Genomic DNA, 18900 nt, shown 5'->3' with positions numbered 1-18900 from the left:
ACACAACGCCTCGCGGTGCGAGGCGTTGTGTGCTTGTAGATCTGCTGTTTTCACTACTTGTGTGCAACGGCCTTGTATGATGAAGCAGGGCTTTGCTTTGCGAAACAATGTATACATTTAAAACTTGGAGATACAAGGTTTCAGTGACGATCTACTTTGTTGGCCGCCCAGCCCCCAAAATGGAATGAAGGCCGACATTTTATTTTTAATTTTTCCCTAATGGCTGGCCTGGACCGGCCGGGAATGAACCGGCCGTTTGGGAGTTGTCCCGCTTTTCCCCAATGGCCAGCATGTCCCTGCCTTCAAACCATGGACACATTGCATGGCAACGTTTCCAGGTAGGTAGGTGTGCCATCAACAGTGGGCTCCAGACGCCAGATGCTCGCCCAAGTGAGGGTCCTGGCCTAGCCAAGCAAGCGCCTTCCGCGAGCCAGTGCCCGTGCCAAGCGGTGCGAGCCCCACTGCTGCCGACTTGGTGGCGTTCAAGTTGCATTTCGATAGGCACCGTTCAGCGTGGGCACTTCACTCAGCTGGCGCCTCACTCGGGGATTCCTCTTTAAAGTGGAAATGTGAGTACTTTGTCCTCCGCTGGTTTGAAGTTGAGGATGTGCTATCTTTTGGGGATTTTTTTTAATTCCTACTTTTATACTGCAGGGGTCTTCAACGTTTTCAGGCCAAGGACCCCTTATAGTTGAGAGAGAGATGAAGCAGGGACCCCCACAGCCTTTTCATAGATTCCATAAAGTTTCATCGTTTGCCAGCACAATCATCAGTGTATTTTGGATTCATGTTACTGTAATGTGTTTTCAGATAATTAACCGCTTGAACCGTCAAATGTCAATACTTAACAAACTTGACCTTTCACTCTGTACTTGGTCTGCTCTTTTTCCCCTCTACACCAAAATACTTTGCCGAAAATAGCCGATCTACAAGCTCACAACGCCTTGCAGCGCGAGGCGTTGTGAGCTTGTAGAACTGCTATTTTTGGCTAAAGTTCTCGTAATTCATTATTCTGAATCCATTGCAAGCATTTGTTTTGCACGAAAAACATTCATTGGGCCAAAAACAGACGCAAAAAAAAACACAAGTGTTTCGTATGAAACACCTGTTTGTTAAGAATCGGAAGGAAGCACTCCACTCCTATGGGTGTCGCTAGCGGCAACCAAGAATAACAGAATCACTCACATAAACTCCCGTAGGACAATTCCCATTGGCCGAAGGGTATGTCCGTCAAATGACGTACCCGCCTGGAGGCGGACCCCTATAAATTCCCCATCCGCCGGATGTTCCCCCTCTTTGAGAGAGCTCTGCGCAAACTCACGAACAGGGTCCTCACCGGAGTGGAGTGCTTCCTTCCGATTCTTAACAAACAGGTGTTTCATACGAAACACTTGTGTTTGTTTACGAATCTCCAGTCAGCACTCCACTCCTATGGGAAACATAAACTCCCGGAAGCGGAAACGACCAAAAGGAATTAAGGAACCCTTACAGACTAGGCCCACCGGAACCCACCTCAATCCTAGTCTGCCCCAAGTTACAACCGAAGGGTTAACCCAGGAAAAGGGCCCCCCTCCACCACGACCACTACACTCTGGTCTGTGTGGAGGAAGAAAAAGTGTAAAGACACTTACAAAAACAACCTGAGGGAGAACACTACTAAGAGCCTCACCTTATAGGGAAGGGGAGGAAGCGGCCACCTCAAGAACGGAAAGCGCCAAAGAAGGAGGCGCTCAGTCCAGGTGAAAATAAGCCGCAAAAGTGGAAAGCGACTTCCAGCTAGCCGCCATACACACCTCTTGAAAGGAAGTCCCCTTAGCGAGACCCCAAGAAGAGGAAACTCCCCTAGTCGAATGGGCTTTCAGGCCGAAGGGCCTAGCCTCCTTCGCACTGTCTTGAGCCAAAACAATGGCTTCCACAATCCACCCAGACAGAGATGACTCCGCGATCTCCGTCCTGCCAGTGGACTTACCATGTGAGACAACCAGACTACCAGACCATCTGCGGCCTTCAGTCCTCTCACAGTAAACTCTCAGTGCCCTAACCGGGCAAAGACAGTTCAACCACCTATCCTCCTCCGAAGCAAAGGAGGAGGGAGAAAGGCCAGAAGTTCCACCGGAACTTCCTGAATCCTCCCGTTCTTGAGTAAGAACATGAGGAAAGGTTAGAGAAAAACCTTGCGGTCAAATCCAGAAAACCTCCTACAGCCCCCAGCTACAGAGAGAGCATGCAGGTCACTGACCCTCTTGGCTGTAGAAAGAACCAGGAAAAGAGCCGACTTAGGAAAGGGCTCCAAGGAGAAACTCTCCCAAAAGGCTCAAAGGAGCCTGACTCGGACCCCTTAGGATCACCTCTAGAACCCAAGAGGGAACCAACGGTCTAGCCGCAGCAGCGCCTCGTTTGATCCTAGCCAAAACTGAGGCAACCAAAGGTTCTTAGAAGGATAAGAACCCTCCAAACCAAGGTGACAACCCTCGAGGTAGCCACATAGCCCCTAATAGTAGGGGCTGCCAGCTTCTGGACTATACCGGACAGAAGAAAGTCCAAAAGTCCAGAAGACGCCAGGGCCAGAACCACCAAAGGGCGGTTCAACCTGTATCAAGAGGCGAAGGCCTCCTAAACCCCCGTGTACACTTCTAGAGTACCAGGGGCCCCGGCCCTCTGCATCTTGTCTAAGACCGCAGAGACCAGGGCGGCGCCCCCCCGCCACTCCCTTACATGTGCCAGACCCACCGGTCTAGGCGCTGGGGGTCCGGGAGAAAAACTCCTGGTACGCCTAGCTCGCCATATCCCCGAGTAGAGGTAGGCGCCAAGGTCGACCGACCAGGAGAGGCGCTATCAGGGAACTCCCAGTCCCCTGATTCGGCGCCACCCAGAGCAACTCTGGGGGGTAACTTCTGACCCTAACGCGGGTCGGACGAGACAGCTCTAGCGGTGGAACCGCAGACCGAAGGCCCTGCGGCCAGCTGCGAGACAGAGCGTCTAGGTCCAGTGGGGAAGTCCCCCTCGGACCAAGGTCCAGAGGACACTGACCGTTCCCTGACGACGCGAACAAGTCTGCCACCTGGTGGTCAAGGACCCGATCCAGATCTCCTCCGCCACCGAGGGGCGAGGAGACCAGATCTCGTAACGTGGAAACCCCTGGACAGCAGAACTGCCCCGCTGAACAGGAGGCCCGGAACAAGAGAGGCCCTGATCGACTGTAGACGACTTAGGTACCACAGTCGTGGCCCGAGCTAACCTGTCTAGCTCTCGGTACTACAGCCCCCCCTGTTTGTTGACAAAACACAAAGTCGTGGTGTTGACCGTCCTGATGAGGACGTGCCCACCCAGGATCAGGGGATCGAAGCGACGAAGGGCCAGCAACACCGTCATCAGCTCTGAGTAGGTGACAAGGTGGACTCGCACCCCCGGGCCCCGAGGGCCCCTTACTGCGCTTTTCCAGAGTCGCGCCCCAGCCTGAAGGCTGGTCCGAGGTGATCACCCTACGGTGAAACACCTCTCCCATCCTGGCTCCAGCCGACCGGAGGTCGGCTTGCTGCCAGGGTAGCAAGACCTCAGGGGTCTAGTGAGAAAACTGCACTAGAGCGCGACCCTCGGTGGGCGGGATCCGAAGGGAAAACAACCACCTTAGAGCGGTCTCCCGTGGAGACGTCCCAGTTGTACCCTGTGCAGGGCTAGGGTTAAGAAAACCCCCGAGGCGTAAGGCCCTCTCGAAACGGACTGAGTACTCTGTCCGGGAGAAGGCTGTGTAGGAGAGAAACTTCTCTATCCTCTCCTACGAGGGGCGTTAGACCAAGGTAGCGAGTCCAGAAATGCCCCTAGAAAAGTGGCACTCTGAGGAGGGGGAGAAGGCACTTCATTCTAGAGAGAAGCAAAACCCCTGGAGACTGCAGGTGGTCCCAAACCAACCTGATGTGACGCGCCACCTCCTGAACGGAGCTCGCGTAACTCAACCAGACGTCCGGGTAGCTTGTGACCTGACGGCCTGGCGCCGCAAAGGGTCCGAGCGCCCACCCGGGGCTCAGAGACAAGCCGAGGGGAGAACCGTGTACTCGTACACTTCCCCTGGGAGGCGAACCTGATAGGAGGACGGTGAGGAGGAGAGAAGGAGACTAGTGAAGACGTGTCCCTTAAAACCAGATAGGTGAACCAGCGTTCACCCTCACCTCAACGTAGAAGACTGGCGGGAGTCAGCAACTTGAAAAAGAGGGTTTTCAAGAACCGAAACAAACCGGCCCGGTTTGGGCGGGTCGAAACCCTACCTAAAGTAGGGAACGAGGGACAGGATGGAGTCTCGTTACGAAGGAAAAAACTCCACGCGCCCTAGAGTAAAAGGCGGCTGTATGCAGCCTGTCTCCCTGACGAAGAGAACTCTTGAAGGACAGAGGGGTAAGCCGGTAGACGGCCTGAAACCCCCTAGATACGGTGCGAGAGATCCCGGTTGGGAATGCACCAAAAATCAAGAGAAGGGCTGTCAGGGAAGAAAAGCGAAGAGACTTGATCGGCACCGCTCTCGAGGGAGGCCAGGTGCCTTAAAACAAACGCCCCAAGAGGGGGCTTACAATGTCTGCCCGTCTTGACGTGATGACGTTGGACGGGCACGTGACGTTCTCCTCGGCGGAGCCGAGGGGAGAAGCGAGCGTTCCTCTGACTCCAGCGGAGCCGGGGGAGGAAGCGAACGTAACCCGGAAGCAGCGGGGTCATGTGGAGAAGGAGCTCGTGTCGGGTCCCCGCGGAGCCGGGGGAAACACCGAACGTACCTCGGGAACCGGCGGAGCCGGAGAGGGAAACGAGCGTACCTAAAAACCAGAGACCGTCCTCGCGGGACGGCTCGAGCGACGGACCGAACGCACCTGAGGAGGGCCGGTCACGAGGCTGAGAAGGGGAGGGCCGAGCCGGGAGGAGAACCGAGCGCACCTCGGGTCCCCGCGGAGCCGGGGAGGGAACCGAGTGCGCCCCGGAAGGCCGGCGGAGCCGAGGAGGAAAAGGAGCGCGCCCGTGGCCGAGAGACCGCCCGAAGGGGACGACTCGAGGAAGGAACCGAGCACGTCTGAAGAGGGCTGGAACCGAACCTCGTGGCCAGGAGCGGAAGACAAGGAGAGAAGGACTAAACAAGGCCTGTGCGGGCTAAGGTCCACTCTAACCTACAGCAAACGACTCCAAAAAACCCCGTGGAGGCGTACAGGTTTTACTCTTAGCTCATAAGGTCTAAAAAGTCCCGAGGGGGCTCATGGAAACCTTTAGAAGGAGGAGAGCAACAAGGAAAGCGGAGACTTCAGATTACCTTTAGCTGGAGGTTGGTCTCTAGTGGTGACTGAAAGAACTGCTAAGGGGAAATGAGAGAACATAAGCCTGAATAGGCGAAAACTCTACACACTGAAGAACAGAGGAAAGAAGGCTGTGAGAAAGTGAGAGACAGCCTGAAGAGGCAAAACACTCGACACATCTCGTGTCCACTAGGTGGTGTACTAGGAAGAAACACACAGAAAGTGGAGGACAGACCAATTTACTTGACCAGTAAAACCTTTGTGAATACAAAACATTTTTACGTCAAAGTAAGCAGAGGAGGGAATGCCCGTTTTGAATAAAACAACATAGCATTAAGTCAGGGGGAATGCACGTTTTGAATAAAACAATAAAGCATTATGACAAAGAAGGCAGAGGAGGGGATGCACGTTTAGAATAAAACAAAAATAGCAAAACAGACTCCGGATTCCCTGTCCGAAGGAAAACAAGGGAAAAAAACACAGAGAAGCCAGTTCTGAAGAAAACTAAGGCCTGGAGTCCCCAATAGTCTGTTCCAAGCGCCCTACAGGGGTTGCTCGCGGTCCTCCCTGGGCCTGCGGGCTGGGGGTTCCTGAGTAGGGAGACGCCGGCCCGACCTGGTACGTTGGTCTGAGGATCTGAGGGGGTCTCCGGGAGGACGGGGGGGAAGTGGGAGCCGGGGGAGAGGCTCTTCCCAACCTGCGTCCTCTCGGCGTGCCGCGGACTGTCTTAGCAGGATCGGTAGTGCGCCCTCCAGGATACTTCTGGGAGAGCTGGGGAGCTGGAGAAGCTCCTCTCTCCCTTCGAAAGGCCTGTCGTTGGAGAGCGGAGCGATCCAGCTGCGCGCCTCCCTTTGCTGTATGAAGTCCATGGCGCGGCCGGCCCAGGCTACAGCATGGAGGTTAACCGTAGAGAGGTGCTCTAGGGTGGTAGCCAGTTCGGTGGCGTCCTCGCTGTGGAGAAGGTCCGTCACCTGGCTGAGTTGGGTCTTTGCATAGGCCGTGAGGAGGCCAACTGCGTTAAGGTCTCTGACCGAATGACCCATGGCTCTGTAGGCGTCCCTGGCTCCTTTGGACGCGGAAGAGTCCCGCCTGTCCTCCAGCTTCGGGGTCTGTCCCAAGGAGAAAGGACTCTTGGGTGCCCACGGGTTCAGCTCGAAGAACCTGTCCTGGAGGGCGCTGGCGGTAGGAGCACTGACTTTAGGGCAGGTGGGGATGCCTATCTCCGGTCCGCCCACGAACTCGGTGGAGAAGTCGAGTTTGGTCGGATCCCAGTGCTGTTCCCAGGTATCGTGCAAGGCTTCTTGCAGTCCCGGCAGTTGGGGGAGCATAGTCATCCCGTATTCTCCCATAGCCACTGGGAGGCCCAGTGTGTGGTTTGCCCTCTCCAGCACGGACCAGGCCGTCATCGTCGCTGGATGGGGGTTAGGCCGGTGGGGGGTCCCCTCAACGGCGAAAGCGGGGCCTCGGGGAGCCCGGGAGGGAACCTGTGCGGTGAAGACGAACACCTCAGGCCGGGGTCCCGCCACTTGTGGAGGGGGGGAAGGGGCCTGCGTCACCGTGGAGACGGGGGGGGCAGGCAGCAGGTCGGTCGGGGCCTGGGAAGAAGAACCCGAGGCGGCCGGAGCCACCGGACCTGGCAGAGAGATGCCCTCATTGTCGGTATCGTCCTCCTCCTCTGGCCAGCGTCTGACTCGGAGCTGCGCGGCCACGAAGGAGACCTCGATGTCCCCGCTGGAGACCTCTTGGGAATCGGTGGGGACCTCCCATGGGTCTGGAGGGAAGGTCTGGGGCGCCTGGCTCTCTGAAGAGGAGCGGAAGTCGGCGATCAGGTCGATGAGGCTAGCCGCTACAGCGGCGTGCCTCCGCCTGACGGAGGTCGGGGAGAAACGGCCCTCTGGGGAACCTGGGGTGGAGGAGAGGCCCTGTTCCCTGCAGATGGTGCACCTCCGTTGTGGAGCTCCCGGGTCCATGAGGGAAGGACATCCGTCCACGGAGCAGGAGCGAAAAGCCGAGGGCGAGGGGACGTCCGAGGCCATTGCTAGGCTGCAAAAAGCAGGCCGGAGGCTAAGCTAACCACGAGGTAGAGGAGCCGTGGATAGCTAGTAGGCTAGCACAGCTAGGCTAACAAGCGAGGGCTGAGGCTAGCGCGTCGCTCAAGCTAACTGGCTAAAGTTAGCTCGCGGAGAAACTCGAAGAAGGCAGGAGAAAAAGTCTCGAAACCGGTAGGCTCGACCTTACTCGCCAAATCGGTGCAGACGAAACGAACTCCTGAGTGTAGATAGTGGGAAAAGTTGAAACTTGAAGGTAAGAATTCTTAATGCTGAAGACTTTGTTGGAGCGAGTGAGTGAAACAAGCAATCCAGTTGAAGCAGAAGCGAAAAAGAGGGGGAACATCCGGCGGATGGGGAATTTATAGGGGTCCGCCTCCAGGCGGGTACGTCATTTGACGGACATACCCTTCGGCCAATGGGAATTGTCCTACGGGAGTTTATGTGAGTGATTCTGTTATTCTTGGTTGCCGCTAGCGACACCCATAGGAGTGGAGTGCTGACTGGAGATTCGTAAACAAACAATGGTTTAGTGATGAGTCATCACTTTTCACAAGGTGTATGGGGTCCATTTTTGGCCCAAGGAATGTTTTTCGTGCAAAACAAATGCTTGCAATGGATTCAGAATAATTAAAAACACCTAGTTAGACCCCTCACATCCCACTTAAAGCATATTTCTGGGAGTGTTTTTCCCCTTATAGTACAGTGCATAGTAAGTGAATGAGACCCAGCTTTACCCTAGCTGTCAAATATTTTGCTAGGGATGTTGAATTTCAATCTTTGTTACATTATTTTACTAGACACCTTTACGAACACATTGGTGAAGAAATTGTTTGGTAAGGAATTTATTCCCAGATTTGACAGGTATTCTGCCAATTTTCCCTGACTAAAAACTATGAAAGCGATATAGTTTTGATACAAGATATAACATTGAGAAATAAACATCTGAACCTCTGAAAGAGAAGGGGAGACCTCATAAAACAAATCGTCATCATCTGTGCGTTATAGCCTGTCGCACTCTGACAGGCCTATATCAGCTCCAAGGTCCAGGCAGCAAAAACGGCTTATTAAAGGGGGGAAATGCTGCATGCATCAGCATGTGTGTGTGTGTGTGTGTGTGTGTGTATGTGTGTGTGTGTGTGTGTGTGTGTGTGTGTGTGTGTGTGTGTGTGTGTGTGTGTGTGTGTGTGTGTGTGTGTGTGTGTGTGTGCGTGCGTGTGTGTGTGTGCGTGTGTGTGTGTGTGTGTGTGTGTCAGCAGCAAGGTTCTGTTCAATTTGCATGCAAACAAGCTGCTGCATAGAGAAGCGTGATAGGATTTATCTCTCCTTATTGGCATGATAGGATTTGCCTTTATATATTAGAATAAAGACAGGTTTTGCCTGTCAATGTTCGCGTGATAGGACTAACTATTCCTTAATAGCATTTTCACCGTGTACAGAATTTGTCAATTACAGCCATTTCTTATCAGGAACGACTGGTGTATAAGTAGGATCCAAACGCAGGTACTTAATGCCGCTTTTCCAAAGCAGTTTTTAGCCCGACACTACACGACACGACACAGCACCACATTTTCATATGTAGCTTTTCCATTACAGTACAGTATTCCCTCCCCACTACCCTCCTCCCCTTTGCTCCCGAAAGTAATTGTGCCCCCTTTCTTCGACATATGGATCTAGGGTCTTTCTCTGTAAACACAACGGAGATGCTAACTAACGCTTTAGAGATGTTTTGGACAATGTTTTAGATGCCACACACTCACACAGGTCTTCATCGAGTCTTTACAACTATAGTGACGACTAACGTCGGGGTGAACATGGTAAAATAATAACTTTATTGGCCAAACTACACAAAGAAGCAAGCTAGAATGTAGAGGCTAGCTGAGCTAGAATGTACTGTAGCTGTCCTGTTACGGAGCAAAAACACAATAAAGACACTAAAGTCCAGAGTCCACAAACGACAAATATAATCGCTGAAAACTTGCCCCCTACAGCACTCTGCTTTATTATTTATGTATGTGTTTAAGGAACGGCTGGATCTATTGGGTCCATTTGGTTACTATCAGTAGACTATCAGGGGCACGGTGCCACAGTGGTTAGCGCTACGCCTCACAGCTAAAAGGTCCTGGGTTCGATTCCTGCCGGGGGACGCTGGGGGGCGTGTTCCTCCCGCCGCGTCATCGGCGCCCACACCCTAGGTGGGGTTGGCGACAGGGCCTTTCTGTGTGGAGTTTGCATGTTCTCCCTGTGTCTCCTAGGGTAGATGCCCTCACAAAAACATGCAGTAGCCCTGGTTTCTATACTACCTCCCCCTAGCCAGCCAGGTGCTCCCCAATTCCCCTGGCGCGGCAGGGGGAGAGCGGAAACCAGGACTACAGGTTAGGTAGTTGGCACTGGGTGAGAAAATGGGTTGCAAAAACCGTGGGATAAAAAATATATATATATATATATCAGTAGACTGCCAGAACAAACACAGTAGACTGCCAGAACAAACACAAACGCAACAGAGATTCTTTCCCCCATTCAACACAAGCAGTTACAAATACAAACAGGAGACATCTCACTGAGAAGATCCATTTAAAGATCTTTATCAAATAACGGATGGCCGTTGTTTATTATTATAAAACAAACAGGCTTTGCTTTTATATTTGATTTGCAGCCGTGACTCGCAAACTAAAATTTGTCTCAAGTTGTTGTGTTGAAAGACTCAGCCGTGAGCCAGATTCTCCGACCAATCAGTATCAGCAGCGTGTATACGTCACTGCTTTGGCCCCGCTTAGCCCAACTCGGACCCACTCAATAGTGGATACTTTTTTAGTACCCCGTTTAGTACCACCTTCACACCACCCAGTTCCTTGTAGTGGAAAACCTGACAAAAGGAAAAGCGGCTTTAGGACTCAAAAAACCGAATACCTTTTTTTCTTTTCCACTGCTTTAATACTCTTAATGTTTTGTGTAAAGCATTTAGAATTAAATAGCCTCAAAATGTGCTATTAAAAAATGTACCCTGCCTGCCAGTGTGTGTGTGTGTGTGTGTGTGTGTGTGTGTGTGTGTGTGTGTGTGTGCACACACGTGCGTGTGTGTGCACTTGCGCATGTACATGCACACATTTCCATAAAATCAAGTAAAGGGCTTTGCACACAGACGCGTTCTTTCGCAGGGACAAAACGGACTATTGCATTTTTTTAAAAGAAAACAATGATTCTCTACGACCTCATGCACACCGGCTCCGAATTTACCGTGCGACAAGTGGCTGTGGCTTTGAGTTCTTTTCTCGATCGAAACCAGTTCGATTTGTGCGTCTTGTCACATGCGGTAAAAACTCATTGACTCATTTTATGACTCCTTTTCGGATCCGCAGTGTGGATTCCGCACAGCCTTGCACACCAAATCCAATGCGTTTTAATCATACAGCAAACGGAAAAAAACGCAACGGTCCTGTGTGCAAAGGGCTTAAGAGGGTATTGTCAAGTAAACATGACTTGAGCACAGAGGCTGCAGACCAGAGCTGGCAGACAATCCTTTGTGTCCCGAGGATCAGGTATCAATGATACCTTCCTATATAACATTGTAACCAGATGAACCCTAGCATTCTTATTCTTGGACAAACAATAAGCAGAATATATGTAAGGGATAATGAATGGCTCCGCGGTGAATGACGATATATATCAGACCGAAGGGATGTTATATCGTCATTCACCAAGGAGCCATTCATTATCCTGCTTATTACCCGGCTACTAAATAAAATGAATAATTTGACTAAAAACTAAAAACAAAACAAAGTAGTTCCTTGTTTACAGACGGCTGGAAGTGTTCCACAAGTGTTGCGCTGGGCGTCCCCCCAGCGCGTCACGGTCGCCTTGGAAAACAAGGAAGTGCTGATTAGATAGAATCCATTTTCTGAAACTACGTTGTCTATTTCTCGCTTAAAATATTTTTTAAAACATTCTTGAGAGCAACGTTTAGTTGTAAATGTCGCTGTGTGTGTGCACTCACATCGCGTCGCGGATGTGCCCGGTGTGACTCTGAGCTTGGAGGTCTGCTATTCTCTGCACGCAACATCATCGCGGGACAAAGATAAATTAGGCTTGATGATGGCTGCAGCTGATGTAATCATAGCCTAGTAAGCCTACTCATAAAGTGCAGTCTCCGTCTCTCGGTTCTCAGTGGAGGAAAACGTAGGCTACTCCGATGTTTTACTTAGGTAAAAGTATCAATAGCCTACTGCATTATTGAAATACTTTGTTACAAGTTAAAGTCCGGAATTCAAAATGCACTCGGGTAAAAGTAGGCTACGAAAGTGATGGCATATAGGCTCACAACGTGTCACAGCGCAACGCGACGCGTTGTGAGCTTGTAGATTGGCTATTTTCAAATAGTCTATAAAACGTTGTTTTATAGCCTAATATGTTTTATAATATAATAATTTACATCTGCAAAGTAACTAGTAGCTATGTTTTCATATAATTGTAGTGGAGTAAAAATACAATATTTGCATCCGAGATGTTGTGGAGTAGCCTAGTATTGAAAGCAGCAGAATCCCTCTCATAGATGGTTAGGTGTGGTTCTCTTCCTGGAGGGGCTGCGGTCAACAAAGTATATACAGTAGGGTCTAAATAAGGTGAACAAAGGAAGGGGAAAACTGAATGGATGAGGTGTGATAGTGGAAGATGACTAAGGTGACTCTCATCATTACGGAATCACTGTTGGAGTTTTAAATAGAACCTCTCGTTTTTCTTATCCTTCTTTTCAATGTTTGCTTTATAGAGACAGGAAACCAAGGGTAAAGAGAAACGGAAGGACAGAAGGACAGCTCTCTAGCAGGAATTGAATTTGTGAAATGAGTTCCGGTGTTTCAACACCGACAACACAGCGGCATCCAGCAGTTCAAAGGCACGAGTGTGCATGAGTAATACCATTTGTAATATTTTAACTAAGTATTCAATCAAATAAATCAATCAATGTGTCCGATCACTTTTTAATCAATAATAATTCAATAAGAAAGATGATCCATAACTAAGACTCGCACTCCTACAGTATCTGTACTTTGACTGAAGTACTGGGGTTGAGTCATTTGTCCACCACTGGTCACCATCACATATTGTCACTGTCGGGCAGAACTTGTATCTCCAAGATTAAAATTTCTATGTATTATTTTCATAAAGTCAAATCCTGCTTCATCATACAAAACTGTCGTGCGTGTGTGTGTGTGTGTGTGTGTGTGTGTGTGTGTGTGTGTGTGTGTGTGTGTGTGTGTGTGTTGCAAAATCCATTCTGTAGCTCTCTCCTGTCAGTCACTAATTTCTCTAAGCCAGGGGTCTTCAACGTTTTCAGGCCAAGGACCCCTTAGTTGAGAGAGAGATGAGCAGGGACCCCCACAACCTTTTCATAGATTCCATATAGTTTAATCGTTTGACAGCACAATCATCAGTGTATTTTGGATCCATGTCAATTTGTGTTTTCAGATATTTAACCATTATTATTTAGCCGTTATTACCTAATAAACTTGACCTTTTACTATGTACTTAGTCTGCTCTTTTTCTCCTCTACAACAAACCTCTTTGCCAAAAATAGCCGATCTACAATATAGATCTGCTATTTTTGGCTACAGTTCTCAGAATATGGACACTAGGGTTCAAGTTGTTAATATAAAAAAGGATTGGAAGATTTGGAGGACCCCCTGGGGGTCCCCGACCCCCTGTTGAAGACCCCTGCTCTAAGCGCATCCATCGTCTGAAGTGGAAAAACCACTCCCTGTAAAATTGACTTGGTTTTGCTTAAGCAGACACTGCGGTATAGAGAGGATAGGAGAGGAGATGAAGGAAAAGGAGGGAATTAGTAGGAAATAAAGGAGAGAAGGGAAGGGAAGGGAAGGGAAGGGAAGGGAAGGGAAGGGAATTTATCATGGTGACATTATATTGAAAACGACTCTATGTGAAAATATCAAGTGCCCATAACTCTATTCATGGTAGATATGAGCAGAAATGTTTAGAAAAGTTTATTTTGATCCCAATACTTTCGTACTTTTACTCATCTTGAATTACAGACTTTTTACTTAACAGAATATTTCTATATTGCAGTATTGATACTTTTACTTCAGTAACATCTGAGTACTTTTGGGGCATCACGGTAGTTCAGGCAGGCTCATGGAAGTCAAGCCGGTCCCATGCTCGTACACCCTCCAATCACATGCAGCCACGGTCCTAATGGTTCAATCTCACGGTCCATTTAAGCACCGACACTCACATGCTCAACATATCTCGCTGCTGCCACACGTGACAACTCGCCAGGGATCAAACCCCCTCCACCTCACTCTTAGAATGTTTAGGTTTCACTATGTCAGTATGTCATTCAATGCACCTCACTCTTAGAATGTTTAGGTTTCACTATGTCAGTATGTCATTCAATGCACCTCACTCTTAGAATGTTTAGGTTTCACTATGTCAGTATGTCATTCAATGCACCTCACTCTTAGAATGTTTAGGTTTCACTATGTCAGTATGTCATTCAATGCAGGTATTACAGTACGTTATTGTGTTTGTGTGTGGGTTTGATTGATTGATTGATTGAAGACTTTATTAGAAGTTTGCACAGTTTCATGACGGTACAGTTCACTGGTACAAGGTCTACTAAAAGGCGATCCTAGAAAAGACTAAGCTTATTTCCACAGGAAACCATTAAAGTGTGCGTGCGTGTGTACTGTGTGTGTGTGTGTGTGTGTGTGTGTGTGTGTGTGTGTGTGTGTGTGTGTGTGTGTGTGTGTGTGTGTGTATGTGTGTGTGTGTGTGTGTGTGTGTGTGCGTGTGTTATTTCTACCAGTAGAGAACGTCTACTCTTTCTCACTGGCAGGGGAGTCAATTGGGTATGGCAGGGGGGAAAATAAAAGTTACTTTAAAATATAAATCCATGAATGTCTCTTTGTCTATCTGTTCTGGTTATCATGTTGTTAAATTACAGTAAAATAACTACAAATGCAACATTTAACAAAATGGTCACTTTAACAAGGTATTATAATTATATTCTCCACACTTTTATTCTCCCCATCTTGACAAAATGGCATATTCCCAGGTTCCGCAGGTCAGCTGCACAGGTGCAATGCATTATTGTTAATTGTGGCACGTTTACTAACATGCTAAGTTTAGCTGCACTTGAACAACCGTAGAAACAGGGGGAAAAATAAAGGCTACTTCTTAAAATAAATGTATCATGCCTCTTGCTAAGGTATGGCAACATGACTGGTGTCTTGCATGCGCGCAAAGGCGCGCGTGCAAGACACCAGTCATGTTGCCATACCTTAGCTTTTTCTGAACTGACGCCACTGAGACATGGACTTTTATACCCCTTGCAGTTACCCACAGTTGATTTGCTCTCTATTGTTTTGTACATCATCAAGGTTCAAGCCAGTCTTATTTTTTTGTGAAATGTCTGGGAGCTCTGAACTGCCATCATTGAAAAAGTATTTAGAATTTTCTAGAGCATCCACTGAATTTAGTTGCTCAAATTCATTGATAAACTGAACAAGGTTATACATTTTAATTCTGTACTAGCATCAAGTTAAAACCAAAAAAGACGCTTCATGTCGACAGTAAGATGTAGGATTCCTCTTTAGCCCATAATATACTAGCCTTTCTTTAAACTAAGCATCTTCTCTGTGATCACGCTCTCCAGCTTGACGGCGTCCGCGGCGAACCTGCGGATGCCGTCGGAGAGCTTCTCCACGGCCATCCTGTCCTCGTTGTGTTGCCATCGGAAGAGCCGCTCGTCCATCTGCACCTCCTCCAGTTCGCAGGCCGCAGCGTTCTGCTCGCTGAGCACGGCGGTGACGGCGCTGTGGTCCTGGCTGAGCTCCTCCAGCAGCGCTGGCGAGATGGTCAGCAGGTCACAACCCGCCAGGGCCTTCACCTCCCCCGCGCTCCGGAACGAGGCGCCCATGACCTCGGTGCGGTAGCCAAACTTCCTGTAGTAGTTGTAGATCCTGGTCACGCTGATCACGCCCGGATCCTCGTGCGGCTCGAAGCTCTTGCGGTCCGTGTTCTCCTTGTACCAGTCGAGGATACGTCCGACAAAGGGTGAGATGAGGGTGACCTTGGCTTCGGCGCAGGCCACGGCCTGAGCGAAGGAGAACAGCAGGGTCATGTTGCAACGGACCCCGTGCTCCTCCTCGAGCTCCCTGGCGGCCTGGATGCCTTCCCACGTCGAGGACAGCTTGATGAGGACGCGTTCCTTGCTGACGCCCGCCTCTTCGTACAGATCGACGAGTCGCAGGGCCCTGGCGACCATTGCGTCTTTATCAAAGGACAGCCTGGCGTCCACCTCAGTAGAGACCCTGCCGGGGACCTTCTTGAGGATCTCCAGGCCAAAATTCACAAAGAGCTTGTCCATGGCGCTGGTCACCTGCTCCTCGTCCGTTCCGCCCGTTGCAATGCCGTATTTAATGGCCTGGTCCACAAGATGTTGGTAGTCTGGCATGTTGGAGGCAGCCAGGATGAGAGACGGGTTGGTTGTTGCATCCTGTGGTTTGTACTGATCGATGGCGTTAAAATCCCCTGTGTCTGCAACGACCACGGTGTATTGCTTCAGCTGACTCAGCGCTGACTGCATCTCTCTGTGATGTTCAGGGGTGAACTGCCCTGAACCACTCACTTCCTCTTATACACAGCTGGCTTTGAAAGGACTAGCCGATGATGTCATCCGTGCCCACATTTGGAGAATCTGAGCCCCCTGACCTCTATCATGAAAACATACAAGTTAAATAGTTCAAGTACAAATAATTTGTAACATAAGACAAAAAGAACCACCACACCCAGTGTGAAGTCAGTGGTGCTTTTTATGAGTTCATTTCATTAAGCGTCCTGCGAAGCTTGGCCAATGAGCCAAGTTTGGGACATAAATACTTACAAAAAGACAAAGCCAGATGTCGGAGCGGTTAGCACCACTCTCAAATAAAATTGGAGGCCCTGCATAGTGGCAGTGTGTACCAGAAATGTGGTCTGATCCGTCTTGCAGTTGGCGAAATTAGACAGACATACGGATGACACGAAGAAGGGCATAAGATCTCCTGGCTCAAAGTGAAGTGGATGTGGTACACATGGGACAAGGAAAGAATGTTATCCTGATATCCAAATATAAAATGGATGCCTCATCCAGGAGACTTGGGGTCAATACGGACATAAGATCATCAACATGACCTCTACCACCCTGTCTCAGTCCTCCAGGGAGCAAGGTCCTCTCTACCACGCCGTTTCAGAGTTCTCTAAGCAAGGGGTCTTTAAAGTTTTCAGGCCAAGGACCCCTTAGTTGAGAGAGAGATGAAGCAGGGGCCCCCCACAACCCATCAGTCTATTTTGGGTTCATGTCAATTTCTGTTTCCAGATATTTAAACACTTGAACCATCAATACTTAATAAACTTGACCTTTCACTCTGTACTTAGTCTGCTCCCTCTACACCAAACCTCTTTGCCGAAAATAGACGATCTACAAGCTCACAACGGCGCGCAGCGGTTAATATAGAAAAGGAGGGGGAAAAAAAGCTTCTATCACACAAAGATTTGGAGGACCCCCTGTAGTAACACTGAGGAGGACCCCCTAGGGTCCCGGACCCCCTGTTGAAGACCCCTGCTCTAAGCATTCCACAGGCATATTCTACAGCTAATAGGGTATGCGCGTGACATCATCATCATCAAACCCGAAAGTTATGCGGGAACGCCTACTGAGTGGCAAAACTTTTTGGCCTTGACAGCCCATACTGTACATCCAAACAGAAAGTCCTATCTGATTGCATTGAAACACCATTAAACGACATTAACCTCACTTTGCCACTCACTTTGCCATTCGATTTGCCACTTAATTTGCCATTCACTTTATGCATGCGCCTACCCTCTATACTACTAGAGACCGTAAGAGACATGCAATCAATTATAGCTGTAAGCATCGAGGCAAGAAGAGAATATATAATTAGATCCCTGATTATATTGATATAATTACAGTTAATGATAATCGACATTTCAAACTTTTAAACTTTTGTTTTTTAATGACATGGGGTTCCTGGGGTTATTTTCATTGTGTTAAATGATAATTACAGTAATTGTGGAAACTGTTTTTGAATGCATATTCATGAACCCCATTGACCTGCATTATAAACAAATCGACCATTCGAACATTTAAACTGTTTTTTTTTTTGTTTTGTTTTTTTTAGAATGTGCTGATAAACAAAAAGTGATCAAATTAATGTTGGGTCGCAAAATGTCTAAAATACTTGAATGCAGCTTATCAACACCTCTTTGACCATTTACCGGGGACTGCCCATAAGTCCTACATCTCATTAGTCCTAGATCGCATTAGTACTACTTTGGTTAAGGTTAGGTTTTAGGGTTAGGTTTAGGCATAGTTTTACTGAGGTTAGGATTAGGTTTAGGTTTAGCATAGTATTTTTCACCAGGTTAACCCATTCAGAACGGGTACACATTATTGTGTATCATTATTTTATGCTTTAACTATTGAAAAATAGCAGATGTACAAGCTCACAGCGCGGCACCGAGTGCCGCGCTGCGAGCTTGTAGATCTGTTATTTTTGAAAAATCGTGAAAATTAGAATTTTGACCCGATTCTATAAGTGTCTTTTGAATCCTTCTAAGGTTTTATTTTGTCAGCAATCTGGCCAGCCATTGTCAAAGAAAAGGTCCTTTTCACTTAACTGGAGCTCAGTTAGTCTGTTCTTGAGAGACTACTATGTCAGTGGTTCTCAAACCTTTTCATGTGAAGGACCCCCAAAATGATAGTTATTTGGCCACGGACCCCCATCTCAAAATATTTAGTTCCAGGGACCACCCTGAAGCAAAATTTGAATTACAATCATTCGCTTTGAAAATGCATATATTCAAAGATTTGCACACATTTTCACGACTTTTTCAAAAATAGCAGATCTACAAGCTCGCAGCGTGGCACTCGGTGCCACGCTGTGAGCTTGTATATCTGCTATTTTTCACTGGTTAAAGCATTCAATAATTCTAGGCCTAAATGGGTTTTTAACATTCACCAGATTCAGACTAATGGGATGTCGGACCAATGCCATGGCATGCCATTGATATAAATGTATATGCAATCTTTTGAAGAATACTTCTCCACTGTTGATACACTTACATATTAATATATCTCAATATTGAATAAAGCAACACAAAAGCTAGAGTAGACATTAAAATGACCCCAAAAGTGTTTATATCTCTATAAAATATAAAATAGAAAGTGTGAACCCATATTCATATTCATGTACTGTATATCAAGTCACTATCCTTTTAGAGGTTTTTCTCCCAAATGTATAATCGTCATGCCAATTGATTCCTCCTCACACACATTTCTGTGTATCGTCTCTCCTATCGTATCCACTAACTCACCTGCCAGCAGGCACGTGCACACATAGACATCAAAGGGGGTTTGAGCACCGCCCGTAAAAAATGCCCTCTCCAGAATGAATGAATGCAGTTTTTACTATGGTGAAAGAAATGGAAATGCCCAGGCACCTGCAGACATCAAAGGGTGCTTGGGTCAGAGAAAAAGTGCCCTTTTACAGTACTATGGTGAAGAACAGAAA

The 18900-nt window shown here is 48.4% G+C and overlaps 2 protein-coding genes across 2 annotated transcripts in view; both read right to left on the bottom strand.

Annotated features, from left to right (window-relative positions):
* The window catches only part of LOC308307179 (contactin-associated protein-like 2), a gene marked incomplete at its 5' end in the record, with an annotated part of 419567 nt that overhangs the window by 161321 nt on the left and 239346 nt on the right, over positions 1-18900 (bottom strand). The gene's annotated exons all lie outside the window — the stretch shown is intronic.
* On the bottom strand, positions 14934-15914 carry LOC308307181 (transaldolase-like; the record flags this gene model as incomplete). The annotated part of the gene is made up of 1 exon (XM_080752352.1): positions 14934-15914. One exon carries the CDS (start codon positions 15912-15914, stop codon positions 14934-14936), a length of 981 nt encoding a protein of 326 aa, XP_080608478.1.

The sequence above is a fragment of the Nannobrachium achirus genome, assembly GCF_963921795.1.
Source record: "Nannobrachium achirus genome assembly, chromosome: 21".
Lineage (NCBI taxonomy): Eukaryota > Metazoa > Chordata > Actinopteri > Myctophiformes > Myctophidae > Nannobrachium > Nannobrachium achirus.
This window is presented reverse-complemented; position numbering and strand designations above follow the sequence as displayed.